This window comes from Salmo trutta, chromosome 19 (genome assembly GCF_901001165.1).
Source record: "Salmo trutta chromosome 19, fSalTru1.1, whole genome shotgun sequence".
Lineage (NCBI taxonomy): Eukaryota > Metazoa > Chordata > Actinopteri > Salmoniformes > Salmonidae > Salmo > Salmo trutta.
Genome location: NC_042975.1, coordinates 42,014,868 through 42,037,819, shown reverse-complemented (window position 1 = coordinate 42,037,819; position 22,952 = coordinate 42,014,868). Strand labels below are relative to the sequence as shown.

The 22,952-nt window shown below is 42.5% G+C and overlaps 2 protein-coding genes and 1 pseudogene across 4 annotated transcripts in view; all 3 read right to left on the bottom strand.

The window, feature by feature from the left end:
- LOC115154607 (protocadherin gamma-C5) overlaps positions 1-22,952 on the bottom strand; it is a 164,911-nt gene that overhangs the window by 135,408 nt on the left and 6,551 nt on the right. The window contains exon 1 of one of the 3 annotated variants that reach the window (XM_029701025.1): positions 11,190-13,748. The exons of 1 other annotated variant lie outside the window; for it this stretch is intronic. In XM_029701025.1, coding sequence (XP_029556885.1) covers positions 11,190-13,595 — 2,406 coding nt within the window. In that variant the 5' untranslated portion in view covers positions 13,596-13,748. Of the gene's footprint in view, positions 1-11,189; positions 13,749-22,952 lie in introns of those variants that run through there. One more of the 3 variants, XM_029701040.1, reaches the window with a different exon arrangement.
- LOC115154617 (protocadherin gamma-A11-like) lies at positions 18,170-21,703 on the bottom strand. Its single transcript, XM_029701051.1, has one exon. It carries the CDS (start codon positions 20,688-20,690, stop codon positions 18,270-18,272), a length of 2,421 nt encoding a protein of 806 aa, XP_029556911.1. The 5' UTR covers positions 20,691-21,703; the 3' UTR covers positions 18,170-18,269.
- LOC115155036 (protocadherin gamma-B2-like) lies at positions 21,890-22,746 on the bottom strand (annotated as a pseudogene).

Sequence of the window (22,952 nt, the reverse complement as noted above, 5' to 3'; positions counted from 1 at the left end):
CCTTGCTGAGCGGCCTTTCAGGTTATGTCGATATAGGACTTGTTTTACTGTGAATATAGATACTTTTGTACCTGTTTCCTCCAGCATCTTCACAAGGTCCTTTGCTGTTGTTCTGGGATTGATTTGCACTTTTCACACCAAAGTACGTTCATCTCTAGGAGACAGAATGCGTCTCCTTCCTGAGCGGTATGACGGCTGCGTGGTCCCATGGTGTTTATACTTGTGTACTATTGTTTGTGATCAGAGATGAAGATAGAACCATCCTAATAAGCAATGTATTTCAGATCTGGAACTTCAACCAAGTTATCTGATATGAGTAAATATACATCACAGGTTGTGGAGAGAGAGGGCTGTCCGTTATCTTTCACTAATATAACAAGGTTCTGCTTCAAACTGTCAGATTCGGCCAGACAGATTACCAGGAGTGTACAGAGAGCATGCGCGGACCAACTGGCAAGTGTCTTCACTGACATTTTCATCCTCTCCCCGACCGAGTCTGTAATACCTACATGTTTCAAGGAGACCACCATAGTCCCTGTGCCCAAGAAAGCAAAGGTAACCTGCCTAAATTACTACCGCCCTGTAGCACTCACGTCGGTCGCCATGAAGTGCTTTGAAAAGCTGGTCATGGCTCACATCAACACCATCATCCTGGAAACCCTAGACCCGATCCAATTTGCATACCGCCCCAACAGATCCACACATAACGCAATCTCAATCACACTCCACACTGCCCTTTCCAACCTGGACAAAAATAACACCTATGTGAGATTGCTGTTCATTGACTACAGCTCAGCGTTCAACCCCATAGTGCCCACAAAGCTCATCAATAAGCTAAGAACCCTGGGACTAAATACCTCCCTTTGCAACTGGATCCTGGACTTCCTGACGGTCGCCCCCAGGTGGTAAGGGTAGGAAAAAAACACATCTGCCACGCTGATCCTCAACACGGGGGCCCCTCAGGGGTGCGTGCTTAGTCCGCTCCCGTACTCCCTGTTCACCCACGACTGCATGGCCAAGCACGACTCCAGCACCATCATTAAGTTTACTGATGACACAACAGTGGTAGACCTGATCACCGACAACAATGAGACAGCCTATAGGGAGGAGGTCAGAGACCTGGCAGAGTAGTGTCAGGACAACAACCTCTCCCTCAACGTGAGCAAGACAAAGGAGCTGATCATGGATTACAGGAAAAGGAGGGCCGCCCCCATTTACATTGACAGGGCTGTAGTGGAGCGGGTCGAGAGTTTCAAGTTCCTTGATGTCCACATCACCAACCAACTATCATTTTCCAAACACACCAATACAGTCGTGAAGAGGGCACGACAACCCATTTTCTCCCTCAGGGGGCTGAAAAGAATTGGCATGGGTCCCCAGATCCTCAAAAAGTTCCACAGCTGCACCATCGAGAGCATCCTGACCAGTTGCATCACTGTCTGGTACGGCAACTGCTCGGCATCTGACCGTAAGGCGCTACAGAGGGTAGTGCGTAAGGCACAGTACATCACTGGGGCCAAGCTTCCTGCCATCCAGGACCTATAAACTAGGTGGTGTCAGAAGAAGGCCCCAAAAAATTTTAAAAGGCTCCGGTCACCCAAGTCATAGACTGTTCTCTCTGCTACCGCACTGCAAGCGGTACGGGATCGCCACGTCTAGGTCCAAAAGGCTCCTTAACAGCTTCTACCCCTAAGCCATAAGTCTGGTGAACATGGAGTCCCACCATCAACCGCAGTAAGTAACAATGTCACCTTGTGCTCTTCTTCTCTATCCAGCTCTTACCCTAACACTAAGATTAAATGCTCTTTCTTTTGTATCATGAAGCTTTGAGCTGTATTCAGTCCTATATCTGCATCATGAGCCTGGTTAACCGCAAACCGGGCCCCTTTCATCCTTAAGAGTCTATTGACGCACCCGTACGTCAATCTAACTAACAGTAAAAAAAATCCCCATCAAAACGTGTACATTTAAGATAGAGATATCTGCATGGGCTGCGTCTCAATCCACCGGATCTGCCCATATGCTGGCCGAGCTACAACACTGTTTGTCAGACCATGAGACATCCCAGAAATCAATCTTCTTACGAAAACATCTGTACCGTCCGAATGGTTATGACCACTCTAAGGAAAGATGAGACTCTCACATACACGATGGTCTTCTCTATTTTGCTATATGACTCCCACAAGGGTCACTGGACTCGTCTGAAGCTTAGGAAGTCCACCAAAAACTGTGAAATCTTCATCCCTAACTACAACGTTTTCAGACAAGATAGAACGACCAAAGGGGGCGGTGTTGCAATCTACTGCAGAGATAGCTTGCAGAGTTCTGTCCTGCTATCCAGGTCTGTACCCAAACAATTTGAACTTCTACTTTTAAAAATCCACCTCTCCAAAAACAAGTCTCTCACCGTTGCCGCCTGCTATAGACCCCCCTCGGCCCCTAGCTGTGCTCTGGACACCATATGTGAACTGATTGCCCCCCATCTATCTTCAGAGCTCGTGCTACTAGGCGACCTTAACTGGGACATGCTTAACACCCCAGCCATTCTACAATCCAAGCTTGATGCCCTCAATCTCACACAAATTATTAATGAACCCACCAGGTACAACCCCAAAGCCGCAAACACTGGCACCCTCATAGATATCATCCTAACCAATGTGCCCTCTAATTACACCTCTGCTGTTTTCAACCAAGATCTCAGCGATCACTGCCTCATTGCCTGCACCCGTAATGGGTCAGCGGTCAAACGACCTCCACTCATCACTGTCAAACGCTCCCTGAAACATTTCAACGAGCAAGCCTTTCTAATCGACCTGGCCCTGGTATCCTGGAAGGATATTGACCTCATCCCGTCAGTAGAGGATGCCTGGTTATTTTTTTAAAATGCCTTCCTCTCCATCTTAAATAAGCATGCCCCTTTCAATAAATTTAGAACCAGGAACAGATATAGCCCTTGGTTCTCCCCAGACCTGACTGCCCTTAACCAACACAAAAATATCCTGTGGCGTTCTGCATTAGCATCGAACTGCCCCCGCGATATGCAACTTTTTAGGGAAGTTAGAAACCAATACACACAGGCAGTTAGAAACGCCAAGGCTAGCTTTTTCAAACAGAAATTTGCTTCGTGCAACTCCAACTCTAAAAAGTTCTGGGACATTGTAAAGTCCATGGAGAATAAGAACACCTCCTCCCAACTGCCCACTGCACTGAGGATAGGAAACTCTGTCACCACCGATAAGCCCACTATAATTGAGAATTTCAATAAGCATTTTTCTACGGCTGGCCATGCTTTCCACCTAACTACCCCTACTGCATTCAACAGCACTGCACCCCCCACAGCTACTCGCCCAAGCCTCCCCCATTTCTCCTTCTCCCAAATCCATTCAGCTGATGTTCTGAAAGAGCTGCAAAATCTGGACCCCTACAAATCAGCTGGGCTTGACAATCTGGACCCTTTCTTTCTAAAATTATCTGCCGACATTATTGCAACCCCTATTACTAGCCTGTTCAACCTCTCTTTCGTGTCGTCTGAGATTCCCATAGATTGGAAAGCAGCTGCTGTCATCCCCCTCTTCAAAGGAGGTGACACTCTTGACCCAAGTTGCTACAGACCTATATCCATCCTACCCTGCCTTTCTAAGGTCTTCGAAAGCCAAGTCAACAAACAGATTACCGACTATTTTGAATCCCACCGCACCCTCTCCGCTATGCAATCTGGTTTCAGAGCTGGTCATGGGTGCACCTCAGCCACGCTCAAGGTCCTAAACGACATCGTAACCGCCATCGATAAGAAACATTACTGTGCTGCCGTATTCATTGACCTGGCCAAAGCTTTTGACTCTGTTAATCACCACATCCTCATCGGCAGACTTAGTAGCCTTGGTTTCTCAAACGATTGCGTCGCCTGGTTCACCAACTACTTCTCTGACAGAGTTCAGTGTGTCAAATCGGAGGGCCTACTGTCTGGACCTCTGGCAGTCTCTATGGGGGTACCACAGGGTTCAATTCTTGGGCCAACTCTTTTCTCTGTATACATAAATGATGTCGCTCTTGCTGCTGGTGAATCTCTGATCCACCTCTACGCAGACGACACCATTCTGTATACTTCTGGCCCTTCTTTGGACACTGTGTTAACAACCCTCCAGACGAGCTTCAATGCCATTCAACTCTCCTTCCGTGGTCTCCAACTGCTCCTAAACACAAGTAAAACTAAATGCATGCTCTTCAACCGATCGCTGCCTGCACCTGCCCGCCCATCCAGCATAACTTCTCTGGACGGTTCTAACTTAGAATTTGTGGACAACTACAAATACCTAGGTGTCTGGTTAGACTGTAAACTCTCCTTCCAGACTCACATCAATCATCTCCAATCCAAAGTGAAATCTAGAATTGGCTTCCTATTTCGCAACAAAGCATCCTTCACTCATGCTGCCAAACATACCCTCGTAAAACTGACCATCCTACCAATCCTCGACTTCGGCGATGTCATTTACAAAATAGCCTCCAATACCCTACTCAACAAGCTGGATGCAGTCTATCACAGTGCCATCCGTTTTGTCACCAAAGCCCCATATACAACCCACCACTGCGACCTGTATGCTCTCGTTGGCTGGCCTTCACTTCATCATCGTCGCCAAACACATTGGCTCCAGGTCATCTACAAGACCCTGCTAGGTAAAGTCCCCCCTTATCTCCGCTCACTGGTCACCATAGCAGCACCCACCTGTAGCACGCGCTCCAGCAGGTATATCTCTCTGGTCACCCCTAAAGCCAACTCCTCCTTTGGTCGTCTCTCCTTCCAGTTCTCAGCTGCCAATGATTGGAACGAACTACAAAAATCTCTAAAACTGGAAACACTTATCTCCCTCACTAGCTTTAAGCACCAGCTGTCAGAGCAGCTCACAGATCTCTGCACCTGTACATAGCCCATCTTTAATTGAGCCCAAACTACTACCTTTTCCCCTACTGTATTTATTTATTTTATTTATTTTGCTCCTTTGCACCATATTATTTATATTTTAACTTTTAACTTTCTTCAAACTACAAATCTACCATTCCAGTGTTTTTTTCTTGCCATACTTTATTTACTTTGCCACCATGGCATTTTTTTGCCTTTACCTCCATTATCTCACATCATTTGCTCACATTGTATATAGTCTTATTTTTTTCTACTGCATCATTGATTGTATGTTGTTTTACTCCATGTGTAACTCTGTGTTTTTGTATGTTGTCGAACTGCTTTGCTTTATCTTGGCCAGGTCGCAATTGTAAATGAGAACTTGTTCTCAACTTGCCTACCTGGTTAAATAAAGGTGAAATAAAAAAATAAATAAAAAAGATAACGCACACACATTAACTTCTATGGGCTACGTGGGACGCTAGCGTCCCACCTGCGGGACAGAACCAGTGAAATATCAGGGCGGCAAATTCAAAAACAACAAAATGTCATAATTCAACTTTCTCAAACATACAACTATTTACACAATTTTAAAGATACACTTCTCTTTGATGTAACCACATTGTCCGATTTCAAAAAGGCTTTACAGTGAAAGCAAAACATTAGATTATGTTAGGAGAGTACATAGACAAAAATAATCACACAGCCATTTTCCAAGCAAGGACATGTGTCAATAAAAACCCAAAACACAGCTAAATGAAGCACTAACCTTTGACGATCTTCATCAGATGACACTCTTATGACATTATGTTACACAATACATGTATGTTCTGTTCGATAAAGTTCATATTTATATCCAAAAACAGCATTTTACATTGGCACGTGATGTTCAGAAAATGTATTCCCACCAAAACAGCCGGTGAATGTGCACATCAAATTACAAAAATACTCATCATAAACGTTGACAAAATATATAACAATTATTTAAAGAATTATAGATAGACTACTCCTGGATGCAGCCGCTTTGTCAGATTTTAAAATAGCTTTACGGAGAAAGCACATTTTTCAATATTCTGAGTACATAGCTCAGCCATCACAGAGAGCTATACAGACACCCGGTAAGTTCGGGGCAACCTAAACTCAGAATTAGTATTAGAAATATTCTCTTACCTTTGCTGATCTTCGTCAGAATGCACTCCCAGGACTGCTACTTCCACAATAAATGTTGTTTTTGTTTGAAATAATACATATTTATGTCCAAATACCTCCATGTTGTTCGTGCGTTCAGAGCACTCTCCAAAGGCATAACGCGCGAGCGCGGTACCAGAGACAAAAAGTCTAAATGTTCCATTACTGTACTTAGAAGCATGTCAAACGCTGTTTAAAATCAATCTTTATGGTATTTTTAGCGTAAAATTGCGATAATATTCCAACCGGACGATAGCGTATTCATTCAAGGAGAAAAAGAAGGAACAGCGCGCTCGTGTGACCGCGCATATCCAATCCCTTTGTCCACAGGCAGTCCACTCAGTAACTGAGCTCCTATTATCTGCCCAGTAACAGGAGAAGGCTGAAACAACTTTCTGAAGGCTTTTGATAGCCAATAGAAGCCTTAGGAAGTGCAACGTAACCCCACCGATACTGTAGTTTTGAAAGGGACTAGAAAGAAGAACTACAATTCTCAGATCCTCCACTTCCTGGTTGACTTTTTCTCAGGTTTGTGCCTGCCATATGAGTTCTGTTATACTCACAGACACCATTCAAACAGTTTTAGAAACTTTAGGGTGTTTTCTATCCAAAGCCAATAATTATATGCATATTCTAGTTTCTGGGCAGTAGTAATAACCAGATTAAATCGGGTACGTTTTTTATCCGGCCGTGTAAATACTGCCCCCGAGCCCTAACAGGTTAAAACACACCTCCAGGCTGTGTAAGGGCTATTTGACCAAGGAGAGGGATGTAGTGGCCTCTACAATGACCTGACCTCAACCCAATTGAGATGTTTTGGGATGAGTTGGACCGCAGAGTGACGGAAAAGCAGCCATCAAATGCTCTGCATTTGTGGGAACTCCTGTTGGAAAAGCATTCCAGGTGAAGATGGTTGAGAGAATGCCAAGAGTGTGCAAAGCTGTCATCAAGGCAAAGGGTGGCTACTTTGAAGAATCTCAAATCTCAAATATTTTTTGATTTATTTAACACTTTTTTGGTTACTAAATGATTCCATATGTGTTATTCCATAGTGTTGATGTCTTCACTATTATTCTACAATGTAGAAAATAGTAAAATAAAGAAAAATCCTGCAATGTGTAGGTGTGTCCAAACTTTTGACTAGTACTGAATATATATATAAATATATAAATATATAAATATATATATATAAATATATATATATATATATATATATATATATATATATATATATATATATATATATATATATATATATATAAAAAGTCCGGACTTCGACATAGCTCATCCTAATATTTCTATATTTCTTAATTACATTATTTTACTTTTTAGATTTGTGTGTATTGTTGTGTATTGTTAGATACTACTGCACTGTTGGAGCTAGGAACACAAGCATTTTGCTACACCCGCAATAGCATCTGCTAAATATGTGTATGAGACCAATAACATTTCATTTGATTTGAAGAAGTATGAATGCTCTGACTTCTGTGGAGGCCACATTGCTGTATATTCTGTATGGTCACTGCAGACTGTGGATTGACTATAAATCGGCTTTAACTTTTTAGTGACAGGGGGCAGTATTCGGAAATTTGGATGAATGACGTGCCCAAATTAAACTGCCTACTACTCGGGCTCAGAACGTAGGATATACATATTATTAGTAGATTTGGATAGACAACACTCTGAAGTTCCTAAAACTGTTTGAATGATGTCTGTGAGTATAACAGAACTCATATGGCAGGCAAAAACCTGAGAAAAAATCCAACCAGGAAGTGAGTTGTAGTTCTTCTATCTAATCCCTATTCCAACTACAGTGTCTGTGGGGTCATTTTGCATTTCCTAAGGCTTCTATTGGCTGTCAACAGCCTTTAGAAACTTGTTTTATCCGTCTACTGTTACTGGGCAGAGAATAGGAGCTCAGTCTATCAGTGGACTGCCTGGGACCAGTGAGTTGTTTACTGCGCCGGCACATTGGCGCGCCTCTCCTTCTTTTTCCTCTGTAATGAATACGCTATTGTCCGGTTGGAATATTATCAACGTTTTATGTTAAAAAGACCCTAAGGATTGATTGTAAACATCGTTTGACATGTTTCTATGAACGGTAATGGAACTATTTGACTTTTCATCTCTGGTTCTGCGCTCTCACATTATGCCTTTAGTGACCTGAACACGCGAACAAAACGGAGGTATTTGGACATAAATATGGAGTATTTCGAACAAAAATAACATTTCTTGTGGAAGTGGGAGTCCTGGGAGTGCATTCCAACGAAGATAAGCAAAGGTAAGGGAAGATTTATAATACTATTTCTGAGTTTAGTTGACTCCAGAACTTGGTGGGTAAGTGTATAACTTGCTTTGATGGTTAAGCTCTGTACTCAGAATATTGAAAAATGTGCTTTAGCTGAAAAGCTATGTTCAAATCTGACACAGCGGTTGCATTAAGGAGTAGTATATCTATAATTCTTTCAATAACTGTTGTAAAGTTTATCAACGTTTATTATGAGTATTTTTGTAAGTTGATCTGCTCATTCACCGGTAGTTTTGGTGGGAATACATTTTCTGAACATCACGCGCCAATGTAAAATGGGGTTTATGGATATAAATATGAACTTTGTGAAACAAAACATACATGTATTTTGTAACATTGAGTCCTGGGAGTGTCAGCTGTATTTCTGGTTTTTGTGACGCCTGTCCTTGCTTGGAAAATGGCCGTGTGGCTTTTATTTTTTAGGCACTGTCCTAACATAATCTAATGTTTTGCTTTCGCCGTAAAGCCTTTTTGAAATCGGACAACGTGGTTGGGTTAAGGAGAAGTGTATCTTTAAAATGGTGTAAAATAGTTGTATGTTTGAGAAATTTGAATTTTGAGATTTTTGTTGTTTTGAATTTGCCGCCCTGCTATTTCACTGGCTGCACCACGGGTGGGACCCATAGCCCATACTAGTCTTAAGCCAGCAGGGTTTGGCACATAGAACGGAACCAACAGACTACAACGAATTTCTCAATAATTCTCTACCTTAGTTGAAGTCGTTGAATGAAGCTGTTCTTGATAAAGTGCTTGCTAAGTGATCAAAATGTAAATGTCCAAATGTACGGTTGCAAAGCATGCTGGGTATTATTCTAATGAGCTCTGCCCCCCAAAAAGACAAACACTTTGACCAAACTAAATTTGGTCACATGATTTCTACATTCATTAATCTGATTCACATCAAGTTCCACCGAGTTAAGTCAATTCTACAAGAGACAATTACATTCTGCCATAAAACATTAATTGATTGTGTTGAAATATTAAGGGCAAAAGCAACTTCAGCACAATAACTGTTCGTCGGGAGCTTCATGAAATGGGTTTCCATGGCCGAGCAGCTGTACACAAGCCTAAGATCACCATGCATAATGCCAAGCGTCGGCTGGAGGGGTGTAAAGTTCGCTACCATTGGACTCCGGAGCAGTGGAAACGCCTTCTCTGGAGTGATGAATCAAGCTTCACAATCTGGCAGTCCGATGGACAAATCTGGGTTTGACAGATGCCAGGAGAACGCTACCTGCCCCAATGCATAGTGTCAACTGTAAAGTTTGGCAGAGTAGGAATAATGTTCTGCCGCTGTTTTTCATGGTTCAGGCTAGGCCCCATAGTTCCACTGATAGGAAATCTTAACGCTACAGCATACAATGACATTCTAGACGATTCTGTGATTCCAACTTTGTGGCAACAGTTTGGGGAAGGCCCTTTCCTGTTTCAGCATGACAATGCCTCTGTGAACAAAGCGAGGTCCATACAGAAATGATTTGTCAAGATCGGTGTGGAAGAACTTGACTGGCCTACACAGAGCCCTGACTACAACACCGACCCCATGAATTGGAACAGCGACTGTGAGCCAGGCCCAATCTCCCAACATCAGTGCCGACCTCACTAAAGCTCTTGTCGCTGAATGGAAGCAGGTCCCTAAAGCAATGTTCCAACATCTAGTGGAAAGCCTTCCCAGAGGAGTGGAGGCTGATATAGCAGTAAAGGGGGGACCAACTCCATATTAATGCTTTTGGAATGAGATGATCGACAAGCAGGTGTCCACATACTTTTGGTCATGTAGTGTATCTTGCTAACTCTTTCTAGCTAGCAAATATTATCCATTGTTGTCTTTTTTTTTCTTTTACTATACAATATTCAAAATATTATCCAGCTGGCTCTATTGCTGGTTCTGGAGCTGGATTTGTCATATGGATTGATTTAGGGAAAACTAAACCACAGGCCCATATCTGAGTTCACCATCTATTGTTATCTCCAAGGTTTTGGCATCTTCCATAAAATCTGCCATAGTTAGAAAGAATAATAAGCGGCAGGTAGCAGAGCAATTAAGAGTTTAAGAGTGTTGGGCCAGTAACCGAAAGATTGCTGGTTCGAATCCCTGAGCCGACTAGGTGAAAAATCTGTTGATGTGCCCTTGAGCAAGTCACTTAACCCTAATCGCTCCTGTAAGTTGCTACGATAGTTACACAGGTTCATAAAGTAGGCTATGCACATGGTTAGTTGTACAGCTTCATGAGATGTGTGCACATGGTTAGTTGTACAGCTTCATGAGATATATACACATGGTTAGTTGTACAGCTTCATGAGATATGTGCACATGGTTAGTTGTACAGCTTCATGAGATATATGCACATGGTTAGTTGTACAGCTTGATGAGATATATGCACATGGTTAGTTGTACAGCTTCATGAGATATATGCACATGGTTAGTTGTACAGCTTCATATATGCACATGGTTAGTTGTACAGCTTCATATGTGCACATGGTTAGTTGTACAGCTTCATATATGCACATGGTTAGTGGTACAGCTTCATACATGCACATGGTTAGTTGTACAGCTTCATATATCCACATGGTTAGTTGTACAGCTTCATATATGCACATGGTTAGTTATACAGCTTCATATATGCACATGGTTAGTTATACACCTTCATATGTGCACATGGTTAGTTGTACAGCTTCATATATGCAGATGGTTAGTTGTACAGCTTCATATATGCACATGGTTAGTTGTACAGCTTCATATATGAACAACTGGATTAAAAGCATTTCAGTATTTCACAACCTATGAAATCTCACCTCACACTCCCCCACGGTGTTGAATGTGATAATGTTTTCTCCAAAAGGTTCATTTGGGTTCTTCCTCAGTGTCTGATCAGCAGGCAGCGTGCTGTCATTGTAAGATCTGGCAAACTTGAAGTCGCTGGTGCGTGAGCCCGTTGTCAGGTATGCGTCATAATTGTAAGAACTGCGCAGAGTTCCAGCTCCATCCACCTCTGCATAGTTGGGAGGGAAATACGCGCTGGGAATGGCGACTGCTCCATCAAACAACATTCTAGGCTTTCTACTGCGGCAGAACCTCACGGCCAGGATGAGAATAATGAAAGTCAGGAAAAAGGTGGAGACAGAGACCAGTGCGATGATCAAATAGGAAGTTAGTTTGGAACTATCCTCATAAGTCATGTCTTTCAGTTCTGGAACTTCAGCCAAGTTGTCTGATATGAGTAAATATACATCACAGGTTGTAGAGAGAGAGGGCTGTCCGTTATCTTTCACTGATATAACAAGGTTCTGCTTCATACTGTCAGATTCAGAAATGTCGCGCTGTGCCCTGATCTCTCCACTGTGGAGACCAATAGTGAAAAGTCCCGGATCAGTCGATTTCACGATCTGATATGAAAGCCACGCGTTCTGTCCAGAGTCAGCATCCACAGCTATCACCTTGGAAACCAGGGACCCCACCAGAGCAGCTTTGGGGACCATCTCAGTCATCAACGAGTTCCCTGCTGGAGCAGGGTATAATATCTGGGGAGAGTTATCATTCTCATCTGTTATGAAGACACCCACTGTCACGTTACTGCTGAGTGGAGGAGAACCATTGTCTCTGGCTACAACGTGGACTTTGAAGCTCCTAAACTGTTCATAATCAAATGGTCTCACAGCATGGATCACCCCCGTGTCTCCGTTAATGGATAGAAATGAGGACACCGGAACACCGTTGACATCACTGGGCAATAGAGAATAGACCACCGTGCCGTTCTGTCTCCAGTCTGGGTCTCTGGCAGTAACAGAACACATAGAGGAGCCAGGCTTGTTGTTTTCAGTCACATAGGAACTGTAGGATTGTTCTTCAAACACAGGAGGATTGTCATTCACGTCTGATACAGATAAATGAATAGTCTTTGAGGAGGATAAAGGTGGAGACCCCTCGTCAGTGGCAGTGATAGTTATGTTATAATCTGATATTATCTCACGGTCTAGTTCACCTGTGGTTACCAGAGAATAGTAGTTTTTGATAGACGGGTTTAGTTTGAAAGGAACATTTTGTTGAATGGAGCAGCGGACCTGTCTATTTCCCTCTGAATCTTCATCTTGTACATTTATGATCCCCACCTCTGTACCTGGTAACACGTTCTCAGGGATGGGATTGTTAAAGGATTTGATCAATATCACCGGTGCGTTGTCATTTAGGTCTGTGATTTCTATCATTACTTTTGCATTGCCAGCTAAACCAGACCCATCTTTAGCCTGGACACGCACTTCGTATTCTGTATTTTCTTCATAATCTATGGGACCCTGCACTTTAATCTCGCCAGTCTTTTTGTCGATGGAAAACAGTTTAGCTGCTTTATCGGAAATACGATTGAACTCATATGATACTTCTCCATTTGCTCCTTCGTCTTCATCACTAGCACTAACTGCAACTACAACAGTCCCTGTTGGAGAATTTTCAGGCAAACGTACTTTATACACTGTCTGGCTAAACACTGGTTTATTATCGTTAGCATCCAGCACAGTGACGTGTATAACTACAGTACCAGATCTCTGTGGAGTCCCACCATCAACCGCAGTAAGTAGTAATGATACCTCCTGTTGTTGTTCTCGATCTAATTCTTTTTCTAACACCAACTCGCCATATTTTCCTCCGTCTGAGCTCGTTTGAACGTCCAACATAAAATAGGCATTCCTCTCCAGTGAATAGCTTTGTATACCATTTAATCCTATGTCAGAGTCATGAGGTTCATCCAAGGGATATCGGGCGCCTTTGTCAGCAGATTCCCGAATTTCTAGATCAATACGTGCATTGGGAAACCGTGGTGAATTGTCGTTTATATCTTGTATTTGTACAGTTATGCGATGTAATTCCAGAGGTTTCTCCAGCACAAGCTCGTATTTTAAAGAACAAGAAACCTTCGGTCCACACAGCTCCTCCCTGTCTATTGTTTCAGCCACAATTAATTCTCCAGTATTCACATTAATGTCACAGTAACGTTGACGACTGCCATCCATATCCAAACGAGCTTTACGACCTGAAAGTCTCTTAGCATCCAGCCCCAGATCCTTAACTAGATTTCCGATCACAGATCCGCGTTTCATCTCCTCTGGAATTGAATAGCTCAAGTCTCCATTGCTGATGCGCATCAGGCAATGACAAAAAGCCAGGCGGAACAAAGAGGTAAAAACCGAAGATCCTGTGTACCCCATTCTGGATGATCAAAACCAAGTGTCAACATAAGAGTTCAATACTAGTCGAAATGATACTGCAACGTAAGAGTACAATATTAGCCTCTCAAAAGGAATAGCAATACGAATGTTGTCCGACTGCTCCTCGGTGAAAGTGATGCAATATAGTCTATTACTCTTTTGAATAATCCAATGGTGGGTGGAGTAGAGCCTGTAATTCTACTTATGGTAAACAGCGACATCCTGAGTTCTTACAGAAAACAGCAATCACATTCCAAACAGTTCGACGTCATTCATCATCTTGGTCAATATTTCCCCCCATCCTTGTGTTGTGAAAAGTAGGAAGAACGTTTCATATAGCTTAGCAAGAGAAGACAGGAAAACCAATAGTTGTGAGAAATCAACTCGTCATGTAATCATAAATGAGAAGATATGAAAAGTAAATTCAATATTTCCATACTTTTGCCACTGTCTGACTATTCATGTATTGCCTAATAACAAAAATAAATAAATAGATAAGCTATATCAACGGTCCACATAAAATTCAACTATGACTTATCCGTATTATTAATCAAACCCAGCAATTATATGTCCACTATACTCTAAGGCAGTGGTCATCAACCGGTCAATCGCGAAAGACTTGTCGATCTCCAGGGCATTTCATGTCGATGCCAAACATTTCTGTAAAAAAACCCAACGATAAAGCCTTGTATTCATTTATTTTTTAGTCTCGGGCTGTTGGTGGTAGGTGCAGCCGATTCATCAGCCCTGCGCGCCGGATTGGCAAACTGTTGCCTTTTCATGTGTCTGAAGGTACGAACTCTGTCATTCCGGTGGGCCTGGAGAGGAAATCAAGTGCACTATGCCTCCGCTGGCCAATAAGATTGCTAAAATGACAGAGTCTGCAGTAACATAGCAGGCATAAAAGAAAGCTACAGTAAAATTGATACTGTGAGATTTCTAAACGTTTAAAACCATGACTAGAGAGAGACTGTCAACGAATACAGCAAAGAGATGCTGTTTTTATGACTGAGTTCATGTTTAACTTTTTACTCAGCACTGTCAACAATTTGTATTCAACACTTTTATAAACCATAATTTGCGGGTTCTTTCTATTTCCACTCAGCGCTACAACAAGCAGTGCAGCAGTAATGAATGAGTAGGAAAGTGTATCTATAGGCTTGCGTTGTTGTTATTATTAGCGGCTTGGGTCTTTTTTAATATCAAGGAATATTTTCCTTTCTCTGTTCATAGGAGTAACAACATGAATTTGTGCATGAGGCAGAAATAATGCGGTGCGACTCGAGTTTCGTAATCAGCTGGAAGACGGTGTCCCTTTTGGATCAGTGTCAGTGGAGGAAATGGAGAGCGGAGGGATGTTGAGAGACGGACCCTCAGTCTGCTGCTCTCTCCCTCCCTGAGACTGACCATCAGTCTGCTGCTCTCTCCCTCCCCGAGACTGACCCTCAGTCCATTGGCGAAAATCTGATATCAACTTTGGAGGGGACAATTACATGACATTTTCTCAAGAGCAATTCCTGAGGGGGACACCAAAAGTAGTGCTGTAAAACATAGCCTACATTGTAATATGGTAAATGTATATTGAGGAACCAAAGAAATAAGGTGTTTGCCGTACTCCTAACTACCGGTCCCCAAAACTACACAACTAATCACAACAGCAATACCATTGCCTTTAACAAATCTTATTTCAGTCACCAGTTTAAGTTGAGAGTGGGGGTATCCATGGCATTTTCCAATTATGTTCCTATTTTACAAGTCAAAAAAATTGAGAACCTTTCATAATGTTGCCAAACAGACTCAACAAACTTACCTGAGACTCCCTGTCTCTGCCAGTCTGTCCCTGCATATCTGTCCCCAACTCTGCTGTCTGTGTGCCATCTGTTGCCTGCTCTGCCTAATGACATCATTGTGAAACATTTCCATTAGAATTTCATTTCTTTCTTATGAACATTTTATCAACTAGTCTTTGAGATATTAGGCTACTAGGGTTCTTACTATGCGTTTTGGTGTACTGAAAAATACTCTGATGTCCGTCTTTTATTTTTCTGCCATTTTTCTACCTGGCTGGCTGGCTACACACACAATGTGTAGGTTATTTACAGTAGGAGATGGGCTTCTATCATCTTCTATCATTCTATTTGGGCTTCGATCTAAAAGGTAGCTAGCAAATGTGAAACGGATTAAAATGACAAGAGTTGACAGCTGTATGAGTTCACCATTTACACAACATATGCTGCAACCTTTTGTAATTTTAATAGTTTGTTTCATATTGGCTGGCTTCCAACAATAGCTGAATTTGCAAAGCTAGCGAGCACCAATTCCGTTTCAATGGTGTTTGCTATAATCTTTGCTACCCGGGTTAAATAAAGCTGAAATAAAATAAATAAATAAAAGTTCACTTGCGACAATTTAGCTTTTGCAACGAGACCATTAAATATATTTAAGACAATGGTAGAAGAGAGTGTAGTTCTGTTCAGTTTGGATTTCAGTTTATTGCTAACCTTATCACAGGGACTTTGAAGCACTAACTTACATCATCTGCATGCTGATTCCATCTTTGACGACGCCACATAAATGGAATAGGTACTAGCTAGCTTAATAGTAAAAATTTGCGCGCTAGCTCTGCATATTCAGCTAGTGTGTGTGCGCGATTGACTGGATTAACCTCATGTAAGTTACGTTCATTGAGTGCCTTTCAGACAGTAGATACGACCTCTCTGTTACCTAGCAAGCTAAGGAACTGGCAGTGGATCAAACCATTGTGAGGCAAAGGGTGGGGGGGTTGCAATCTTTTGAAACTTAAAAACGCGCTATTAAGTGTCTATAATCAGCACAATTGCTTTCATTGCGTATTATTAATATTATTTAAATTACATAGTTATGTTTCAGTGATATATTGGGGGGGACAAATCATATTTTTCCCAGGATGGGGGGGTCGTGTCCCCCCCGTCCCCCCTGGGATTTCCGCCCCTGCCTCAGTCTGCTGCTCTCTCCCTCCACTGAGACTGACCATCAGTCTGCTGCTCTCTCCCTCCACTGAGACTGACCCTCAGTCTGCTGCTCTCTCCCTCCACTGAGACTGACCATCAGTCTGCTGCTCTCTCCCTCTGCTGAGACTGACCATCAGTCTGCTGCTCTCTCCCTCCGCTGAGACTGACCATCAGTCTGCTGCTCTCTCCCTCCACTGAGACTGACCATCAGTCTGCTGCTCTCTCCCTCCACTGAGACTGACCATCAGTCTGCTGCTCTCTCCCTCTGCTGAGACTGACCATCAGTCTGCTGCTCTCTCCCTCCCCGAGACTGACCATGAGTCTGCTGCTCTCTCCCTCCCTGAGACTGACCATCCGTCTGCTGCTCTCTCCCTCCACTGAGACTGACCATCAGTCTGCTGCTCTCTCCCTCTGCTGAGACTGACCATCAGTCTGCTGCTCTCTCCCTCCACTGAGACTGACCATCAGTCTGCTGCTCTCTCCCTCCGCTGAGACTGACCATCAGTCTGCTGCTCTCTCCCTCTGCTGAGATGGACCCTCAGTCTGCTGCTCTCTCCCTCCCTGAGACTGACCATCAGTCTGCTGCTCTCTCCCTCCCCTGAAACTGACCATCAGTCTGCTGCTCTCTCCCTCTCTGAGACTGACCATCAGTCTGCTGCTCTCTCCCTCTGCTGAGACTGACCATCAGTCTGCTGCTCTCTCCCTCCCTGAGACTGACCATCAGTCTGCTGCATTCTTCGTCCCCGAGACTGACCATCAGTCTGCTGCTCTCTCCCTCCCTGAGACTGACCATCAGTCTGCTGCTCTCTCCCTCTGCTGAGACTGACCATCAGTCTGCTGCTCTCTCCCTCCCTGAGACTGACCATCAGTCTGCTGCTCTCTCCCTCTGCTGAGACTGACCATCAGTCTGCTGCTCTCTCCCTCCCTGAGACTGACCGTCAGCTGCAGGCACCATCAGCCCAGTAAAATAAAAAGCTAATTATTTAAATGTATGCTCACTCAGCTGTGCCTCACAAGTAATACAACAATAGATATATTACTGGAGTGATCATATAGCCTACTTCAAATTTTAAAATATAATTTAAAAAATTGTCCCGAACAACAAAGCATTGGCAGGTAAATTCAAGCAAAGCCAGTATGCGGTGTTAATGTATTGGGCCTGTATCTAACTGCACAAACCTCATTGGTTCAGAACTGTTTTTAATTGGTTATTGTTGCATAGGCTTACATTTTTTAAGTCATGTTAATAAAAAATCAGAGCGGTAGATCTTAGCATGCATTTTGACTCAGAAAGTGATCTTGACTCAGAAAAGGCTGGTGACCACTGCTCTAAGGTAAAGTGATGGTTACGTCGCTTTCCACTAACCACGAGCTGGAATGTGGAAAAGTAGCCAAAACACTTAAAGAAAAATGTAGTAGGCAATGAGGATACTACAGAAAGGAAAATGTAAACAAACTCCATGATTGGGGTAGCATGCCTAACTTTATACACACCAACAACAAATTTGAAAGAATATCCCTTGTGAAAAGGAATTAAAAAGTGAATATTGATGTCTTTACATAACCCTTCATAATCAGAAGGATAAAGAAGAATTTAAGGAAAAAAACACTAACACACTAGGAAAGATATTCTGATATCATAACATCCGATGCATTCGCACACAAAGAAAAGGGATATCTCCTCTTAGTTCTGTCTTACCTCAATAGACTCCCCTGCAGTGTTGAGAGTGATGGAACTTCCTTCTAATAACTTAGTTGGGCTTCTCTTCAGTGTCTGATCAGCAGGCAGCGTGCTGTCATTGTAAGATCTGACAAACTTGAAGTCACTGGTGCGTGAGCCCGTTGTCAGGTATGCGTCATAATTATAAGAACTGCGCAGAGTTCCAGCTCCATCCACCTCTGCATAGTTGGGAGGGAAATACGCGCTGGGAATGGCGACTGCTCCATCAAACAACATTCTAGGCTTTCTACTGCGGCAGAACCTCACCGCCAGGATGAGAATAATGAAAGTCAGGAAAAAGGTGGAGACAGAGACCAGTGCGATGATCAAATAGGAAGTTAGTTTGGAACTATCCTCATAAGTCATGTCTTTCAGTTCTGGAACTTCAGCCAAGTTGTCTGATATGAGTAAATATACATCACAGGTTGTAGAGAGAGAGGGCTGTCCGTTATCTTTCACTGATATAACAAGGTTCTGCTTCATACTGTCAGATTCAGAAATGTCCCGCTGTGCCCTGATCTCTCCACTGTGGAGACCAATAGTGAAAAGTCCCGGATTAGTCGATTTCACGATCTGATATGAAAGCCACGCGTTTTGTCCAGAGTCAGCATCCACAGCTATCACCTTGGAAACCAGGGACCCCGCCAGAGCAGCTTTGGGGACCATCTCAGTCATCAAGGAGTTCCCTGCTGGAGCAGGGTATAATATCTGGGGAGAGTTATCATTCTCATCTGTTATGAAGACACTCACAGTCACGTTACTGCTGAGTGGAGGAGAACCATTGTCTCTGGCTACAACGTGGACTTTGAAGCTCCTAAACTGCTCATAATCAAATGGTCTCACAGCGTGGATCACCCCCGTGTCTCCGTTAATGGATAGAAATGAGGACACCGGAACACCGTTGACATCACTGGGCAATAGAGAATAGACCACCGTGCCGTTCTGTCTCCAGTCTGGGTCTCTGGCAGTAACAGAACACATAGAGGAGCCAGGCTTGTTGTTTTCAGTCACATATGAACTGTAGGATTGTTCTTCAAACACAGGAGGGTTGTCATTCACGTCTGATACAGATAAATGAATAGTCTTTGAGGAGGATAAAGGTGGAGTCCCTTCGTCAGTGGCAGTGATAGTTATGTTATAATCTGATATTATCTCACGGTCTAGTTCACTAGTTGTTGCCAGAGAATAGTAGTTTTTGATTGAGGGGTTTAATTTGAATGGAACATTTTGGTGAATTGTGCAGCGGGCCTGTCTATTCCCCCCAGAGTCTTTATCCTGTACATTAATGATGCCCACCTCTGTGCCAGGTAACACATTCTCGGGAATTGTACTGGTCAGAGTTTTTATTAATATCACTGGTGCGTTGTCGTTTATGTCAGTAATATCTATCAGTACTTTTGTGTATGACACCAAACCTGCACCATCCTTGGCGAGGACGCGCAGCTCATAAATGGGCTGCTCCTCATAATCTATAGGTCCAGCCAGATTTATAACCCCAGTTTTACTATCGAGGTGAAACAAATTCTTCAACTCTTCAGAAACTCGACCAAGATCATATATGACATCACCATTTGCTCCCTCATCTGCATCAGTTGCGCGGACTGTAGCTATAATGGTACCCAACGGAGAATTTTCTGGTAGACTGACCTTATACACGTCCTGGCTAAATATTGGAATATTGTCGTTAGCATCCAACACAGTAACGTGTATAACTACAGTACCAGATCTCTGTGGAGTCCCACCATCAACCGCAGTAAGTAACAACGTCACCTCCTGCTTTTGTTCCCGGTCCAGCTCTTTCTCTAACACTAACTCACCGTATTTACCTCCATCTCGATTAGTATGAACATTCAAGACAAAATGGTCATTCCTTTGCAAAGAGTAGCTTTGAACTGCATTCTGGCCTATATCTGCATCGTGGGCCTCATTAATGGGGAAACGTTCACCTTTATGAGCTGATTCACTTATTTCCAATTTGATAACATCATCTGCAAACTGTGGTGAATTATCGTTCACATCCTGAATCTGAAGAGATATGCGATGCAATTCTAAAGGACTTTCAAGAACCATTTCATATTTTACCCCGCATGAAATCCTCGGACCGCAAAGCTGCTCCCTATCAATTCTTTCAGCGACAACAAGATCTCCCGAATTCAGGTTAATGTCACAGAAGTGTTTAGTTCCATCCTCTTCTAAACGAGCTTTTCGAGCCGACAGTCTCTTAGGATCCAACCCAAGATCCTTGGCTATATTTCCGACCACAGATCCGCGTTTCATCTCCTCTGGAACGGAATAGGTCATGTCGCCATTGCTGATGCGTATTAGGCATAGAACACAAGCCAGATGGAGGACAAAAGCTGAAACTGTAAATCCAATGTAGCCCATTTTCGATGTACAAACGAAAATATTCCAATTACAAGGTGAAAAAAATAATTATGCAATATAGGCTACTACAAATATTGGCTAAGACAAATGACCAAACTGAAGAAATTAGGTCCTTTGGCCGACTGCTCCTCAGTGATAATGGCGCGATAGGCTGTTTCCGCCCTTTGAGTAATATATTATTGGGTTGAGAAGTGTAGGCTGCCTAACTTTTCTTAGCTGGTGAACAGCGACATCCTCAGTCATTAAAGAAACAACACACAATGTGAATCTGAAGTCTTCTATCTTATAATTATATATTCCTACAAAGATGATGTAGCCTATGACTTCAGTTAAATAATAAATAGTTATACAGAAATACGTTTAAAGTATTGCTTGTATGATGTATGAACTCCTTTTCTTGAATAAGAACTGTCCCGTAAGGTAAAAACATTGAGTTAGTCGCAACTTTCTCCTTTAAGCCAATGCAATGCACGGATTCCACTAGCTATCAATGTGTCCTCACTCAACAAACCAAAATGTGCTGTTGTTCCCGTCTTCATTTGACTTTGGCAGGATTTAAACTGACTTTAAAGTGAAGGAAAAACGTGTTGTCGCTGTCCACATGCCTGGTGCTGAAACGTAGCTGACATCAAGAGTTGCTGAATTATCAATGGGGATATTTCAGAACGCTAAAACGCAATAGGCTTAAATCTCAATCTACTCCAATATATTTATTGTGAAATGAGAAATTAGAAAAATGAATAATAACGTATCTATATGGCCATGTCAAGTTCTTATTTTTAAACGGATTCCATTTAAAAACTCAACATTATCCTCCATTCAGTTTCTCTAAAACTGGGTAAGAAAATACACTTAGCCTACTGCATGTCAGAATTACTTTGGGCGAATACAACAACCAGACTTCCATAAAGACGAATAACAGTTGCAGTGCCTGTTAAACATATGAATCAGGATGCGATAGACAAACAATGAGCAAGCTTCTACCTAAATGATTCTAATATCGAAAAAAGAAAATCTGAACCTACATGGTGATGTAAAAAGACAAATCGATACATTTTGAGAATTGGTGTAGAGATCACAGCAATACATTAGCCTACTAAAAAAACGGAATAAAATAAGCCCACAAAGTATAACATTTAAATAGGAAAACGAATCGCAAATTCAGCATAGCTGTCCTGTTATGCATTGCATTCGCACATTCATTCATTTTCATTTAACCAGGATGTTCCACTCAGTAGAAAGTGCCACGACTTTCCAATGGGTAATACATCGAATGGTCTTACCTCAAGGTACCAACACTGAGAATTTTCAGGAAAAATGGCTTTGTAAACATCCTGGCTAAACACGGGTTTATTATCATTAGAATCCAACACAGTGACGTGTATAACTACAGTACCAGATCTCTGTGGAGTCCCACCATCAACCACAGTAAGTAACAACGTCACCTGTTATTGTTCTCGATCTAATTCCTTCTCTAATAACAAATCACCGTATTTTCCTCCGTCTCGATTACTATGAACATTCAACAAAAATGATCATTCCTTTGTAAATAAATGCTTTGAACTGCATTCGGACCTATATCTGAATCGTGGGCTTCATAAATGGGAAAGTGAGCTCCTTTGACCGATGACTCCATCATTTCCAGTTTAATAACATCATCTGCAAACTGGGGTTAATTGTCCTTCACATCTTGAATCTGAAAAGATATGCGATGCAATTCTAAAGGATTCTCCAGAACCATTTCATATTTTAGGGAGGATAAAATCCTCCCACTGCAAAGCTGCTACCTGTCTATTAATTCAGTGACAACAAGATCTCCCGAATTCAAAGTAACGTCACAATAGTGTTTAGTTGCATCATCCTCCAAAGGATATTTTCGAGCCGACAGTCTCTTAACATCCAACCTCAGATCCTTGGCTATATTTCCGATCACAGATCCTCGTTTCACCTGCTCTGGTATAGAAAAGCTCACGTCTCCTTTTCTGATGTGTATGAAGAAAACGCGGAAAGACAGACGAAAAGCAAATGCATAAAACGTAAAGCCTTTGTAGCCCATCTTCAATGTCTAATAGCAATTAAGGCCAATTGTCCACAATCAATAGCCAAACGGATGAAAGATGACAATGTCTAACCGCTTTTCAGTGAGAAATGGTATTGCGACACGCTGTATGTAGCCTACTTCCCCGTAGTAGGTGGAGGTATATAGTTAACTGCACTTAGCTGGTGGAAAGCGACATCATGAGTCTATCAGAAAAACAGCGT